Source organism: Tamandua tetradactyla, chromosome 21, assembly GCF_023851605.1.
Source record: "Tamandua tetradactyla isolate mTamTet1 chromosome 21, mTamTet1.pri, whole genome shotgun sequence".
Taxonomy (NCBI): domain Eukaryota; kingdom Metazoa; phylum Chordata; class Mammalia; order Pilosa; family Myrmecophagidae; genus Tamandua; species Tamandua tetradactyla.
Genome location: NC_135347.1, coordinates 16,622,259 through 16,639,708, shown reverse-complemented (window position 1 = coordinate 16,639,708; position 17,450 = coordinate 16,622,259). Strand labels below are relative to the sequence as shown.

The window sequence follows — 17,450 nt, the reverse complement described above, 5'->3', positions numbered from 1 at the left end:
CTTCCTAAGGATATATGCATTCTAGCCAAAAGAAAATTAAGCTTTGAAAAAGAATGTGATGAAAGAAACACTCGTAAGTGCAAAAACTGGCAGGATGGAGGAAGAGAAGGAACCCTCCTGTACTGCTGTTCAGTGGCATCATTCTGGAGAGTTGCCTTGTAGTACTAGGTCAATGCAAAAGTATATGCACCCCCTGAGTCTCAGCACTCTCACTGCTAGACATGTACCCCAGAGAAATTCTATGGGCTGAAGTTGGACATAAGCAAGAGTATATGCAGTAGAACGCTGCTTGTGGGAGTGGGGAGCAGAAGGCAATGTGGTTGTCAGACTCTTGGGCAGGTGGCCAGGTAAAATGTGATGGGTGGCCACAAGAACGGAAGATGAAGAAGCTGTGAGACACATCAGATTAGATGTATTCACAACAATACAGTATGGACAGGACTTAAAATTAGTGTTAATGGGGAAAAAGTAAGAGAGGTCTAAAACACAATAACACTTATTCCATGTTAAAATTAAAATTAAATTAAAATGAAATCTCACGGGACATAGCATATCTTCAAAGGACACATAGAAAATGGGAGAAAGGGAATGAGATAGGTGAGGAATAAATATATTAAAAGAGGGAGCTTGCACAGACCAATGATGAGTGTGCCATTTACTGAGGTACATAATTAGCTTATCCTTCTGTCCCTGAGGGCTGAATTAAAATATAAATAAAAGAAAGTAAACAAAGGCATGAAAGAATAGGAACATAAGTGATTATGTGTACCCAGGGAGTGAGATGCTGGCGATGAAGAATCTGGTGTTAGATCTGCCAAAGCAAACATCCTGTGGGGTGGGCCATGAAGGTAGGTTTCTGAAATGGGGGGGTGGGGTGGGGGGAATTCACTGAAAATGTGAGGCTACAGCAGGAATAAGGCAGGTCAGCCATGGGGATGATTCCATCAATCAGGACAACTGTAGGAACACAGCAAAGCAACTGAGTGAAGGTTGGCTAATGAAGTCATTTGTGAATGCGGCTCAGAGGCGAGGAATGAAAGGTGGCAGTGGAGTCCTGAAAAGGATTAGCAACATGATGATTAGCCCTAAAAGAATGAGTCTGTTCCGCTCATAATATGCAGCAGTGCTCACGGGGTAGTTGTAATTTCAGGCAATTAGGTTGTAATTCATAATTTCACTGTGTAATAGAGCTGGTTGAGATGATTTCTATACTGTAGAAGGGTGAGAGGCACTAGGCTGGAAAAGCTCTACTTAATGAGCTTTAGGTTGTTAGTCCCTACACAGTGCTGGGAAAGCTGCCTCCTCCAGGTCCAGGCTTTGTGGGTATTTTGCAGAGAACCACTCTACTCCTGGAGCTTTCATAAGACTTTTTTGGGAGCCTTTAGATAAGTGAGAAATGAGAATTTATTTATAGAAAAAGTCTATTTATTCCTATATGTCTCATTTACAAGGTATTTCAGGAAAGTGGTATTTTATTGTTAATGGCGATCTTAAATAGGCTGATCTAGAACAGAGACAGACCACAAAATAGAATAAGGAAAATAAATCCAACAGCATTCTCATCTCTCTGTAGATCTGATAGGTTTATTATTTTCTCTTTTGTTCTACAGCCCACTAAAGAATCTGGATCGGATTATGAAAATGGCTGCATCAGGGAAAAAGGGCAGCGCTTTGGCTGTCTTCCTAATTTCTTAACAGCGTTCCAACAAACAGAGTCAGCTACTTTCTTTATATCCAAGAGTTCACCTTTTGGATGACCTCCTTATATGAGCAGGGATTGGAGCAGGGAGGCCAGGCAGGGTAAGCAAACACTAGTGTCAACAACTAATATCATTTCCTCACAATTTCTATGGAGCAAATGCACACAAAGCCCTTTTAGAGTAACTGGAAATTGTTTCCAAAGTAGAAGGAAAGAATCATACTTCTGAGAACTCCCTGCCTTGGATCACAGTAACTTGCTCACCACTTGACATACTTCATCAGTGGTGCTCTGTGGGCCTAAACCAAGATAAATGTGGAAGGCAGCCTCTCCTCTCTGAAACAAGTTTATCTGGCTTTCACTTCGAAGGCCAGAAAATTTCATCTGTAGAACCAAAAGGAATTTGCCACAATGTTACTGTAAGAGAGGATGTTTCACAGACTTCCGGTCTGTGTAAAAACAGATAATGAAATAGGGGAAATGGGTGAGTGTGGAACCAAACAGGGTAAGTACACCAAGCAAGAGAAAAATGAAAACTGCGTATTACAAGGCAGCTACCAAGTTCCAAATTTTGATGCTAATAGTTAAAATTAATGACCTGGGCAAGATAATTAAACATTTGTTGGTCTCAGTTTTCTCATCTACAAAAAGCATATAATGATAGCACCTACCTTGGAGGATTCTAATGTAGGTTAAATGAGATACATATAAAGCATTGCCTATTATAAGTAAATGCTCAAAATATGTTCAATATTACAATGAAGGCTTTGAGTAAGTCCTGCTTTACGTTCAGAGGTGTCTGTTTTTAGTCTGACAGGGTGTGTTTAGCCTAACAATGTTCATACTACCAGTATTATTAACAGATCCTTAAAAAAGAAAACTATGTTAAATATCAAGCCTCCATTAAGCTTACGAAGGAAAGTGAGTAAAAGTGGTACCCTGGAAAAGTGTCTGTTTTCTTTCACTGGACAAGCATGGTGAATACAGGGAACAAAGCTGTATTTAAGTTATAATAGGTTTAAGAGTGAATGTTATGGGTGGGTCACAGTGGCTCAGCAAGCAGAGTTCTTGCCTGCCATGCAAGACCCAGGTTCGCTTCCCGGTGCCTGCCCATGCCAAAAAAAAAAAGAGTGAATGTTAGCTAAGGACTTGCGCCCTATTCTGGAGAGATTTAGTGTGTTTCTGGTGGTACACAGGACAGTTGAGTATTGTGGGCGAAACATGTCTGTTATTGTGTTCTATTTACAGATTAAGCATGATTTAAGGTGATGTGTACAGCTCCGAAGGTGACAAGGGGTGGAGTGTGATGGTCAGGCTCTGGTGTCAACTTGGCCAGGTGATGTGCCAAGTTGTCTGGTCAGGCAAACACTGGCCTAACCATCACTGGAAGGCTATCTCGTGGCTGGCTGATACACCAGAAGGCTGATTTATTAAATTATCAGCCAGTCAATTGCATCTGTGGCTGAGTATAACTATGACCAACTAAGGATATGTCTTCCACAAATGAGAGAATCCAATTAGTGGGATTTGATCAATCAACTGAAGACTCTTCTGGGAGAAGCGAGAATTTTCACTACTTCTTCAGTCAGCCAGACTCTCCTGTAGAGTTTGTAGAGGAACTTCATCTGAGTTGCTGGCCTCGTGGCTTGTCCTCTGGATTTTTATTTATTTATTTTTTATCTTTTGTCCTGTGGATTTTGGAATCTCACATCCCACAGTTGTGTGAAGCACTTTTATAAATCTCACATTTACAGATCTCTCCTGTGGGTTCTGTTTCTCCAGAGAACCCTGACTAACACAGACATGCAGTGCAAACAAGAAAGAAGCTATTTTGGTGTGCCATGCCACTGAGATATTGGGGGTTACATAATGCAGTATAACCTCTATCCTTATCCTGACTAATCTACCAGCCATATACAAGAAGATCCACTTGCAGAGCCCTAAACTGAGGTGGGAGCACTGGGTCCCCTGGAGCCGAAGCCCATTCCTCCTCTCAGCTCCTTCTCATGTGGCTGATCAGGGGTGGGAGAACTAGGATTGAGAGAGGATTTGTTTTTGCTTGTTTGTAGGAACTGAACTTGTGTCTCCCGTATGGCAGGTGAGAATTCTACCACTGAACTGTGCTTGCATCCTCTTTAAGTCCTTTTTGTTTTAATCACATAGTTGTGTATTCATCACCACGATAATTTTTTAGAACATTGGCATCACTCCAGAGAAAGAAATAAAAAGAAAATACTCATACATCCCATACTCCTTACCCCTCCCTCTCATTGGTCACTAGTGTTTCCATCTACCCAATTTATTTCACCCTTTGTACCCCCTCATTATTTATTTACTTATATCTATATATTTTTACTCATCCGTCCACACCCTGGATAAAAGGAGCATCAGACACAAGGTTCTCACAATCACAGTTACACTGTAAAAGTTGTATCTTTAGACAACTGTCTTCAAGAATCAAGGCTACTAGAGCACAACTCAACAGTTTCAGGTACTTCCCTTCAGCCTCTCCACTACACCATAAGCTAAAAAGGGATGAGACAGGATTTGTCTTTACAAACCTTTTATGAATCTGAACTTAGCTAATAGCAGCATCTTCTTCCTTACCATATAAAGAAACTTCTAAGAAAAAATGGAACATAGTTCCTTAAAGGAAAAATGAGAAGACTGCTTGTGTGTAAATACCAAACCCTTAAAAGTTGGGAGATACAGATTGCACTCCTAATCCATACTTAATTTCTTGGGTAATTTGAAAAAAGAAGATTACAAAGAAAGCAAAAGAGCAATTACCTACACTTTCACTGCCTGTATTTAGCTTCTCTTAATATATTGGCATATTAGCTTCTACTCTATTTCTGTGTATACTCCTGGATGCTAAAGATTAAACAATTATATAAAAACATTCATTTAAAAAATAAATTAGAACACTACAGTAAAGTTCAAGTACCATTTGACTTAAACATTATACTTCTGGGTAGATGCCTCCTACCTCAACATAACCATTATTATGAGATTGGTTTATGTTGTTCTGATATATTTTAAATATTTTTACATATATACGTATGTGTGTATATGTATGAATATGTATACATAAAATTCATAATAAATAAGAGCACTGTTCTGTAGTCCTTGCATTTTTCATATGTATACACTGTGGTTAAGTAAAGCATCACAGAGGGGAGGGTAGGATGAGGACCAGCTCTACACTGGACCTACGGCCAAACAGCGCTAAAACAGATCATCTGACGGCAAACTAGAGATGAATCTTCATTTAACTAACATAAGGACACAAAAGTTTCACTTCCAGAAATATCTCCACTGTTACTGGGTTTTAGATAAAAATATCAGAGAGGTACTAACTTAGCCTACAACAGGAAACAATTCAGACAAAGTGAACAGCTTCCTCAGAGACAGCCCAGACACGGTCTGGTGTGGACTGGACAAATCAGTGTGACGCTGTACATCATATTTCTCAGCTGGGGTGGGGGCAGCCTAGTAGTAAATATATATTACAAATAAATTAATTAGTAGAAAGAAGTAAATAATAAAATTCAGGGTCAACATTTAAGGTAATTACTCTAAGCAGAACTTTTGTACTCCAATTGGTTTGATTTCGATTCCCCTTTTCCAAGTCCTTTAAGCATGACCACTAATCAACGAATGCCCTTGGAGATAATGTGGGTAAGTACCAAAAGTGCATTACATTCAGTGTTAAGAAGTGGTTAAGTGTTTAGAATTGGAACCAATGAATTCAGAACTACCGGCTCCAGGGGAGATCTTTGGGTCAGATAATAGGATTTTCTGTAAACAGCCCCAGTTGGTAAGTTTATGGGACAAGTGCCTGACCTGTATGTTTCCCTGCACGCTTGAGTGAGCACAACAGTGCTGGATACCACCCCCACCCCCACCCCGGGACCTCCACTCTGTGAGAATGATGGTGGGCAGACATGCTGCAGCTCCATCACATCTGTCTTTATCACAAACTCAAAAGTAGCTCAAAGGAGTATGCCGCTGGCAGAGCAGATTGGTCCTTAGAGGGTGATAATGTGGGAAGGAAATTCTGTCTTTTTTCCACCTCCATCCTCCGCTTCATGCCTCCTCTCCCAGCTTCACACCACCCTCCTACTCCTCCCCACCCCCTGAAAAAGGCTACCATAACAGGAATTTGGTGTTACTTTCTATCAGGGAAGACAGGTGAGAAGGAAGGAAAAGGGCATTGAAACATTTTGCAAGTGTACCTGTCCTTTTCCCGGGCTGTGGAGTCAAACGGCAGCTATTAAAAAATCCAGAGCTTAGACCTAATTTATACATTAAAAGACATTAGCAGAACCGGGTGATGTGATTTTTTATTACATGTGTACTATGAACACAGAAAATAGAGTCCCTTCATAAATGTAGTATTGCATTTAGGTGTCAAGAGTAAATGTTTTGTAAAAGATAACATGCATTTTACAGCTGGTGGAAATGCCACCTTCCTTGCTCCCAATGGAAATCTTCAGAGAACCAGGTTAATGTAACCAACACAAAGGTTTTAAAAGAGATATTGAGGGGGAATGGGGAAAGTAGAGAGGGTAAATATTCAGGTTAGGGCAACTTTTATTTAGTTCAAAACAATGCATCTTCTAGTTAGTTGAGTTTATATTGTGATGACCAGTCAAAGCAGAAGCCAGACTTCAAGGACGAAAGAAACTGAGGAGAGATAAATGGAATCCATTCTCAGGAATGCTGAAAATACTGAGGTAGGGTGTGAGGTACGAGGAAGGAACTGTTACCACCACCTTATGCCATGAACTTGCAAAATCTTCTGAAGAGTTTGCACAAAATCTCAGGAAGGAACTGATGTGACTTGTGTAAGTCTTATGATTCAATGGGACACAGATTCATGTGTCTGCAGCCACATCAAGATTACTTGTCAAAAAACTGGGAGGAAACGGTCATTATTTTTGCTACATGACAGATGACCTAAGCCATCCAGGTAAACAGTGCAAACAGCGTGGAGGAGCTGCGTGCTGCCATCGCATGTCCTGCCTGTGAACTTTTGGATACCTCTGTGTCCACCTCTCCCTAGCACTTGCCCCCACCACTGTAAGACCAGTTTACTCGCCTGTCTCCCCAACATCCTTGAAGACAGGGTCTGTCCTGTTCACCACTGTAAGCCTTCTGCTTGGCAGAGGGGATGTCCAATTATGTTTATGAAATGAATAAATAAATGTATATAAAGCAAAGTGCCTCCTTTCCAGAGAAATTAATTCCACCTTGCCTAAATTAAGCCTCCTTCTTTCAGTGTGAGGAAATAAGCGGTATTATATATATTATAGTACAAGGGGAAATACATGAATATTGCATTTAATAATGAACTCAGACCAATAATAAACATGGTCTGCCTGTTGCTCTTTAGATACCGCTCTGCAAAGCAGCCCAATCTGCTAACCGAATGCATTAAAGATTTAATTTAATTAAATCTTGAACAAGCAAACCTACTGAAAGCATTTGGTTTAATTACAGGCATGGAGGCAAGTACCAGTTCTATTGATTTGGTCAGTTCAAATTCTACACAATGGACGTGGGCAAAGAAAAAATAAAGTGGCACCAGTTGCTTTTCAGGCAACTGTGATGAACTGTGGATTCAGAGCTGCTATAAAACCAGCAAAGGCAAACTGGCCATGTATCATGCGGTATTCACAGGATGAAAAGGAAACCGTACCACAGATGCTCTGCAGAGCTACACACCACGAAGAACAGGAGACAATGCCAACCACGAAAGATGAATTTCCCTGGGGGAAATGAAATATATGGTGGGTGGATGGGGTGGGGAGGGAAGTCACTCAGCATTCAAAGTCTAGTAAACTGGCATTCCAAGTCATCCAGTAAATTCTACGATATCCATAACTGTCTTGAAATAAAAAGAAATAAATTCATTTCCTAAGTGTTCATACCAATTCCTGAGGACATTTCCAGTTGAGAAAGAAATACAAGTTCCTTAATATTTTATTATTTGGATGAAATTTAAATATAAATTATGTAAATTTATGTCAACTGGACAAATTTAATTGCATATAAAGTGTGTTGTGTGTGTATGCTGTGTGTGTGTATATAGTTATTCTCTATATATACATACTATAAGGGTGTGTATATACATATATATATACATATGTATATATGTATGTGTGTATTTATATACATAGAGAGAGAGTGAGCTATTCAATATCTATCTTAGAGTTCTTCAAACAGCTAAGGATTCTAAGGTAAAAATGATAATCTGGTGCTAAACTTTCTAGACCATTTAATAGATAACTCTGGATTTGGCCCCAAATAAATGCTAATTTTTTTTAGCATAAACTATGCACCAGGCATTAAGTGCTTTATAAGGATTAAACAATTTTCAAACAATCCTGCCTTGGGTGTCACTATTATGCCCACTGCATGGCAGAGAATAACCTAAGGTACAGAGAGGTTGGACAAGCTGCCTACAACGTACAGTGACATGGCAGGGCAGGCTGTGGTCCCAAGGAGTCTGGCTCCAGAGCCCCTGGACAGTGTAGAACTACCACATTAAGCTACCCCTCCAGAGGTGGAGAAAACACAGGGAGAGGTGGGAGTTGGCTTTTTATTTTTTTTTTGCTAGTCATAATCAAGGGCGGTCAGGTGCTTTAGTAATTCCCTTGAGAGGAGGAAATTTATTCTATACCACAATATGTAATTACACCTAAGACCAACATTGTCTTCACAAAACATGCACCATCAGAATGCATATGCTAAGAGCAAGCACACCTAATTAGGGCATTAGTCATAGCGATCAGGGAGTGAAATGCAGGAAATTATGGGTGGTGTGGGCCTTAGCACTAAGTAAATTTCATTAGGTTGCCCAGATAAAGCCTTGGCTGACTGGGATGATTTACACCTGCTGATGTAAGTATGGAAAAGTACATCTAACATAAATGGGTCCTGAAAATATGCTATGGACAAGAGTTCAGACAAAAAGATGTTCAGATATGAGAGACAGGAGTGCTGGCCCTTCAATTATGACATGACCCCAAAATGAGGAAGAGAGTTGGTAACATTCAAAAATAGTAATTTCTTCCATATTCGCATATAATGGCAACTTAAGAAAATTTGCATGGGGATTAAAAACAGGATGATGTGTTTGCTATGTGCCTTTCCACTTGAGAGAGAAACCCTGAGCATCATCGGCCTTCCTCAATCGAGGTATCTTTCCCTGGATGTCTTAGATCGGACATTTCTATAGACTTGCTTTAATTGTGACATTTCCACAGCCTAAAAACAGTTAACTTGTAACTTATTAAATTCCTCTTTTTTTAAAAAAAGCAAAAAAAACCAGGATGATGTACACATGCTAACTTCATTGAAGAATGACTTATTTCCAAGGTGTTCTTTCAAGGCAAGGAGTAAGGGAGAAAGAGCATTGGTGAAAGATGATGAGACTTATTTGATTTATTTTTTTTCTAATTCAGCCTCACATGGGTACAAAATTACCAGACAGGCAGCAACTAGAGAGCAAGCTCCTGAGATTGCCAAGGTCAAGAAAGAGAGCAAAGTAGATCTGGTAATTCTAAGTGAAGTTCAGAGAGAACTGTCACTGATGGAAGAATTCATTGCTTCACACCTGATCTAGACACAGGTCAAATTCTCAGAATGACAAAGAAGTACTAATGGGTTCCTGGAGAAAAAAACTCCATCTTTGGAAAACAGACTGCTTTAATATTTCTGCCAAACATTTTAATCCTGAAACATCAGCTCCTTTATTAATGAATGTATTTCTTTAAAAAAGTGATTCTCAAACTAATTCAGGTGGTTGAGCCCCTGGTACACTGGGCACAATACCAAAATTACCCACACAAATATACACACACTCATATACACAAACACATATGCATATATCTATACACATACATACATATACACATATACATATGTACACACCTACTTATTCATGATTATTTTCACATTAATAAGTTTGCACCAGAAGAGATGGCATTTCACAGTAGAGTCAGTATAAGCTTGAACAAGTACTATAAAGTTAAAACGATAAAGGAAAAAACATAAAAGGGAAAATTCCATATGTCTCTTCCAAATTGTAAAAATATTATTAGCCCATTTTAAGAGAACGTTTTAATAGAGCTTGGGGCAGATGTGTGTCCCTGGAGAATGGTTTGATATAATTTTACCAAGCACTTAAATTTTAGATTACAGAGAAAGGGTTTTTAAATCCTACTCCCACATTGCAGCGGTTTCAAACTACCTTCCAGAATGACTTCATTCACACACACACACGCACACACGCACACACACACACACACACACACACACAGAATGACTTCACAAATCCCAGGAATACTAATGCCATGAGATTCTTGGGGCTGCTCCTGGCTCTATACTCCAGCTTCTCAGGGACCCCCCCCCCCCCATGAAAGACCAAGCCACGCTGGCCACGGGGTGCTCACCCTTCTGCGGAGCCGGTCCCGCTCCTCCCGGATGGCGTTCATGGTGGCCTTGGTCCTGTTGAGCTCCTCCTCTTTGCTGCACAGCATGGCCGTCAGGCTCTCATTCTCTTCCCGCAGACCAGCCAGCTCCTTCTCCCATCGGGACCGCTCCTCAGCCAGATTGGGATACAGGTCTCGGCCGAGCACCCCCTCTATCTCCTCAACCGTCTGCAAAATACAGCCACACAGAAAAGCCAAGTCAACTAGCCATGGAGAAAGAGGAGGGGAAGAGAATAGCCTAGACAGGAGAAAGCGCCCACGGAGAGGTGGAGTCCAGAACCATCTTAGCTGCAAATAGTCATAGTTAGTGATATTCCCCAAATTGTCTTCTCCCTGTTTTCAGGTGAGGCTCCGCCACTTGCCTGGCTCATAGTCTGTATTACCCAGCAGTGCCCAGAGTAAGGAAAATGCAGTCCCTTCTTTGTGTTTAAGTCTGTCTGTGATGCTAGCTGCCGCATCCACACAAATGATTATCTCCCTCATTCAATTCCAGAGTTGGTGAAAACACATGACCGGACAGCAAGCCAATTAGTAATCTTGATAAAGCAATGGCACACATGAAGATGTACACTGCATATAAAACCTAACTTGTGGTTTCCTAAATTATAGGCCTTCTGTGTCCAAACTTAGCAGTAACTTAGGTCACAACACCATTTCCAGCTATTAGTGTCACATAAGAATTCAGATGGTGTGAAAAAGATTCAGCCCCAAGTCGTGAAAGACAAAAATAAATCTCAGTGACAAGAGAAAAGAGGAAACTCACTGTAGAGGTTTCTATGATGGCAGGGATTTACTTAATTAATAAGATAGGTATGAACTAAAAGGAACAGAATCTTAATAGTAATTGGAAATAAAAAGTTAAAAAAAATTCACTTAAAACATAAGAATTAATGACAAAGAAACATATGAAGTTAGAAGAAAAGGAAGCACCCATTTCACCTGCTTTCAGAAACTGTTCATTCACATTTATTATCCTTTGGAAAAGGAAGCTTAAACAGCCGATATATTTTTTCCTTTGTTTTATTTAAATGGCTTAAACCTCTATCTACTGTTACTTTGTTACAGCTTTATTGAGGTATAATATGCACAGCATAAAATTCATCCATTATACAATTCAATTATTTTGGTAACCATTACCAAAATCCAGTTTCAGAACATTTCCATCAACCCAAAATGTAGCCTGACGCCCATTTACAATTCGTCCCCACTCCCACTCGCAGGCCTAGGCAAACATTGTTTTGCTTTGTCTCTATAAGTTGGCCTTTTCTAGACATTTCATGTAAATGGGCTCATAATATAAAGTCTTACATCTGTTTTTTCTTCACTTAGTATAATGTTTCTGACATTCATTCATGTTGAAGAGCACATCAGTAGTTCATTCCTTTACACTGCTGTGAAGTATTCCATTGTATAAATAGACCACATTTTGTTTACCCATTCATCAGCTGACGTACATTTGGATTATTTCACATGGGGCTATTATCAATAATGCTGCTATAAACATTCACACATCTGTCTTTGTGTAAACACAATTTTCAATTCTTTTGGAGAGATTCCATGAATGGAATTGCAGGGCCATATGGTAAATTTATGTTTAGTGTTTTTAAAGATTGCCAAACTCTTTTCCAAAGTGGTGGGACCATTTACCATTCCCACAGGCATGCACACGGGATTCCAATTTCTCTGCATTCTTGCCAACAATTAATATGGTCTCTCTTTAATATATGAAGTGCTCATCATGGGTTTAATATGTACTTCTCTAATGACTAATGATGTTAATCTTTACATATATTATTAGTCATCCTCACATGTTCTCAGGCAAAATGTCTATTCAAATATTTTGTCAATTTAAAAATGGGTTGCCTTCTTAATATTGAGTTGTAATTTTTGGTACATTTTAGAAAGAAATCCTTACATGATTTGCAACTTTTCTTTCAGTAAGTGGCTCATCTTTCCATCTTTTTTTTTATTGAGCTATATTATATATTCACATATAATCATCCAAAGTGTATAATCAGTGGTTCACAGTATCCATATAGTTGTGCATTCTTCATCACAAAATATTTTTGAACATTTTCATTACTCCAAAAAATAAAAGTAACCAAAAAATTAATAATAAAAGTAAAAAGGAAAACCCAAAGCATCCCAAACCCCATACTCCTTGGTGTTTACTTTTTGGCTTGCTTTTTTCTTACTCATTTGTTCAAACAGGAGATAAAGGGAGAGTCAGTCACAAGGTTTTCACAATCATATGAACACACCTTAAAAGCTTTATAATTATTGAATCGTCTTAAAAAATGAAGGCTGTTGCATGACAGTTCAACAGTTTCAGGTATTTCTCTTTAGCTTCTCCAAAACACCAAAAACTGAAAAGGGATATCTATATGCTGCATAAGAATAACCTCCAGAATGACCTCTCGACTCTATTTGAAATCTTTCAGTCACTGAAACTTTATTTTGATTCATTTCTCTTCCCCCTTTTGATCCAGAAGGCTGTCTCACTCCCACGATGCCAGCGCCAGGCTCATCCTGGGAGTCATGTCCCACGTAGGAGAAGCCAAATGACATTGAAACAGGAGGGAGAATTACTTGGTAGGGGTAGAAGGCAGTAAAGAGATGTGATGAGAAATAGATCTCAGATATTTAGAAACATAAGTGTATATCAGGTTGGCTCCCCAGGGTAGGCAGTTACCGACATCTTGCTATTATTTTCCCCATGTTGTGCTTTGTCCTTCCTTCCTACTTGAGTCTGCTGCAGGACCCACTATGCCCCTTTCTGGTCAGTTGAAGTCCTTGGCCTCCTCTCTCTCGGCCCTCTCAATACAGTTGCTGAGACTAGTAACCAAGTTGACATTAAAATCAAATATAGGGCCTGGGAGACTCCAGAGAAAGAAGCAATGGCTGTTTCCCCATCCCAAACCACATCAACTACATATTTATAATCAAGATGAATAAAGATGGAAAACTAGCTGTATTATAAACATGCACCACCGTTTACCTTGAGACACTCTTTCATGAAATCCAGGATTCCTGTTGATGATTGCTTGGGCCTGGTGTCTTAAGACATTTTTCCAATAACACATCACCGTTTCCCTTTGCTCCTCCCAAACTTTTAAGTAATGTAGAGCTGAATCACTACCCTATCATGAAGTAACACCAAGATACCAAAAGCCCACAGCAAAAGAACTTGTTTTTCCAATTGCTCTGGATGAGCTTGTGTAGATGCAGCAAATTTCTCACACCTGTCCTCCTTAAGAAGTAAGATGGATGCTTGTCAGAGGCGCAGCTAAGCCCTGGCTTCAGCATACTGGGGACAGATAACTTATTGTTTGTGAACATTCCAGCCCTGGACTTCCTACTTGTTAGCACCACAAATAGATAACTCTTGAAAATAAAAAGCTATATTGTTATATAATCGTCTTCAAGAACCAAGGCTACTGCAACACAGCTCAACAGTTTCAGGTACTTCCCTCCAGCCACTCCAATACACCTTAACTAAAAATAATATTTTAGAGGCCTAATGCTTTAATTCAACTTTCAGGTTAAAACCATCTAAGATGCTATATGATGAGCCACACTAAAATGATGTAGTACAATACTAGTAGTGTAACAGTTTCCAGGTAAATTGCCCTTTTTGTTGTTGTAAAGCTAGTGATTTTTTTTTAAAAGCTAGCGATCTTAACTATTGGTTTAATGACTTCTGAAAAAATTCAGCAGAACATATATTTACAGGGCTCCTACTTCTGTATGATGGCCCAAGCTACAGTATGGCTTTCATAGAAACATTTGTCCCTAACACATACTTAGGAAAATGCACTTCAAAAGAGAGGGATCTGGTCACTTCCCCCACATAATCCCGAAAAGCCTGACTGAGGTGCTGGGTGTGTCCTAGTGTTCTACCTTAATGGCCAAGTCGCAGTGTTCGCTGGCCGTGGTCAGTTGCTCGATGTGCCTGTCCACCTCGGCCACGGAGAGGCTGCAGCTGCTCTTCTTCCTGCCACACACGACATTCTCCAGCCCCGTCAACACCCTCTGCAGTTCTGAGTTGAGGTCACTGCAGTTATCTGAGAGTGAACGGAGACAAAAAGGCATAAGCAGGCAAGCAGGCAACTAAGGCTCTCACCTCCCTTACCAGGAGAGACCCATCCAGGGAGAAACAGAACAACACAGGAGCTTAACAGTTCAAGTTCAACGCCATCCAGCCTAATCGCACAGGCTGCTGGCACTGCCTCTGGGGTTTGGAGTCGCACTTGAAAGATCTTTATTATGACTTCAGAACACAGTCATTTTGTAAATGAATTCTCTCCTCTTTCACTTGAAGGCAGCCATATCTTGAGTTTCTTTAAGAAGGACAGCCCCAAAGGGGGCTCTTGGGAATTCAGAAGACCTTTGGTCACCCTCTTCTGTTTCTATTCCAGCAAGTACTGACTCCAAAAAGAGTTCCAGCTTAATAAGAGCCCCAAACTTTGCCAAATGAACAAACAAATAAATTTTAAAAGTCCCAGAATGAGCAGAAATGCTAGGTATTTTAAAAAATAGATACTCTTTAAGAGACTGCCCTGAACCTAACAGCTTATAATATGGACTTTTTTTTCCCCCAGAATAACCAATCCATATGCCCCACCAAAGCAATTTAACCCAAATTCTTACATCAGGGGAAAATAAGCTGTTCTAATAAATTCCATATGTTCTCTACACAAAAGTCTTGTAGCTTGTTCTAATAATTTGACTCTGACTTAAAATCTGGATTACTTTCATTTGCTGGACACATAGGGCCTGGTCGGGGAGGGAAATATTACAACCTTAATGTGAATTACAGATACCTTGGAAGGGAACTTCGCTGGGGGTTAAAAAAAAAAAATAACCAACCCTTAAAGTCAAATGCAAATTTCTTAATCTTCTCTATTGGATTCTGTGGGTCACCTAACCATTTAATTATTGTAGCAAGTTAGGTGTTTGACTCCAGGCAATCACTTAAAGTAACATCTTTCTCCTATATCCAGTCTGAATGATTTCTGCAGGAATGAACAATGTCTTCAGTTTCCTTCCTGCCTTCCTCCTTTCCTATCACAGGTTCCATACACGAAAATGAAGCAATTGTTTTTGGTGCTTCCCTATGGAAGACTTCAAGAAAACTTTTGCACTACTTGAAAAACGATTTCTCAGAATGTTTTAGTCAGCTTCCTGTGGATGCCCATAACTATAAGTTACCTAAATCTATGGAGAAGATAAGCCGGCAGCTCTCTTTCCATCCAAAAGACACAGTCATTTCCTCTACCTCTCAAACCTGTTCCTTCCTGATCTCTCCCATCTCTGGGAATGGCATCACCATGTACCCAGTTACTCAAACTTACTCTGTGAAGCAAACTTGATTACCTTTTGCCTCATATTCCAAATCTAAACTATTTTGTGAATGCAACCTCCAAAACTCATCCCCGAACTGATCTCTTCCCACCATTTCCACTGTCAGCACCCTGGACCCAGCTGCCATTTCTCCTCACCTGGGCCACGGCAACAACCCATCTCCACTGCCCATCCAGTAGTACTTAAGTCTTTCTAACACATGAGTAGGATGTTACTTCCCTAGCCCAAACTCTAATGGTTTCCACTGTCATTAAAGTCCAAACTCCTTACCATGGTCTATAAGAGCCTGCATGGTGGAGACAAGTGGTTCTCAACACAGGCTGCATCATGGAATTCCCTGGCGAGCATTTATAAAATACCAACTTCCAGGCTCCACCCCAGACCAATTAGATCACAATCTCTGGAGGTAGGGCTTGGGCATTGGAACATTTTTTTAAGTTTCTCAGATAATTCTAATGAGTGACATTAGGTCTTTGATCTTGCCTCATCTGCTCATCTTCCTGCTTACTCACCATGCTCTGTCCACACTCCTAGCCTTCTCTCTATCCCCAGAACATGCCAAACTACATTCTGCCCAAGGGGTTTCTTTTCCTTTGCTGCTTCCCCTGTTTAGGGTGATTTCCACCCAAATTTCCACTTATTATTCAGCTTTCAAATGCACCAAGTTATTCCCTCACTACTCTATCTAAACAATGGGTTTTCATCTCCTCATCTAACCAGTACCTATCCTGTTATTGTTTTCTTCATGGCAATTGTCATTATCTGATCTATATGTTTCTTTCTCCCCTACTAAAATGTAAGGGACATTGGTTCAGCTCACTATTATCACTCCATCACAGAACAGTGTTGGTGATCAAAAATTATTTTTTACATGAACTAATAGAAACACCACATCACTATACATTTAAGAAACGCAACAGCAGAAACAGTCTTGGTCAACCGCAGCATGCTTTACCTCCGTCTTGTGTCAAGCTGCTAACAACTGGGGGACATTCATCACTGTAAAACACCCTCTGGAGAGAAGGAGGACAGGTGTCCACCACCAACTCACAGGCAAGGGGAGCCAGAAAGAGGTGCAGCACTCCCCAGTGAGAACACACGTTGGTGGAGCTGTCTCCTGAGCAAATTAAATTCCAGGATAGTCATCAGAGAAGTTTCTCCGAATGGGCATTTATCTCAAGGTACTGGGTTTCCTGGCACCCTGAGCTGGAGTGAACAAACATTCTTGGATTACTAGCATTTTTAAATGATTATGTGTGGACTGAGGGAGAAAGATGCATCTATTCAGTCCTTCTGTGCAGGTTTCCCCAGCCTAGCGCCAGCCGATGCAGCAATCATATTGGATATGCCCACGGAGGACTTTCCCAGACAGGACTCGGGGGGCAACCAGGCTGTATCCTGAAGATGCTGGGCTGTAGGAAACAGGAGGAGGGCCAATATTTTTTTTCTGCTTCTTTAATCAAACAGTTGCTGAGCCCTAGTCTCAGCCTATGAATAAAAAACTGTCTTCAACTCGGAGAAGCTCACAAATATACAAAGCAAATGCTACAGACCCTCCTCTCAGCTGTCCCCCATGCCCCTGGGAAAAGTAACCATGGAGAACGCATTGCCAGCTCAGACAGAGGATCAGGAGGGTCTACCAATCAACATACAGACTGTAAGCAGTTAATGAGCATGTCCCCCTTCAAACCGAGGAGAGGAATAATTGCTCTCTTTGATCTTAGGAAGTTGAATGTGTAAAAAAGCAGGTTAGATGATGAACCTAAGCCACACAGTCCTGCCTAGTTTTGCACAAGTGCCACTAATGAACAGGTGGCACTTGGCTGTCTTTTGCCATTATTCCCTGTCTGGAACTTACAGGAAGACAAGGTGGCAGGTACTCAGGA

The 17,450-nt window shown here is 40.4% G+C and overlaps 1 protein-coding gene across 6 annotated transcripts in view; it reads right to left on the bottom strand.

Annotated features, from left to right (window-relative positions):
- The window catches only part of MCC (MCC regulator of Wnt signaling pathway), a 614,110-nt gene that overhangs the window by 95,832 nt on the left and 500,828 nt on the right, over nt 1–17,450 (bottom strand). For all 6 annotated transcript variants that reach the window (XM_077138931.1, XM_077138932.1, XM_077138933.1 and 3 more), the window contains 2 exons: nt 14,101–14,264; nt 10,162–10,368 (listed from right to left, as the gene is read on the bottom strand). In XM_077138931.1, the coding sequence (XP_076995046.1) occupies nt 10,162–10,368; nt 14,101–14,264 (371 nt within the window). The remainder of the gene's footprint in view (nt 1–10,161; nt 10,369–14,100; nt 14,265–17,450) is intronic.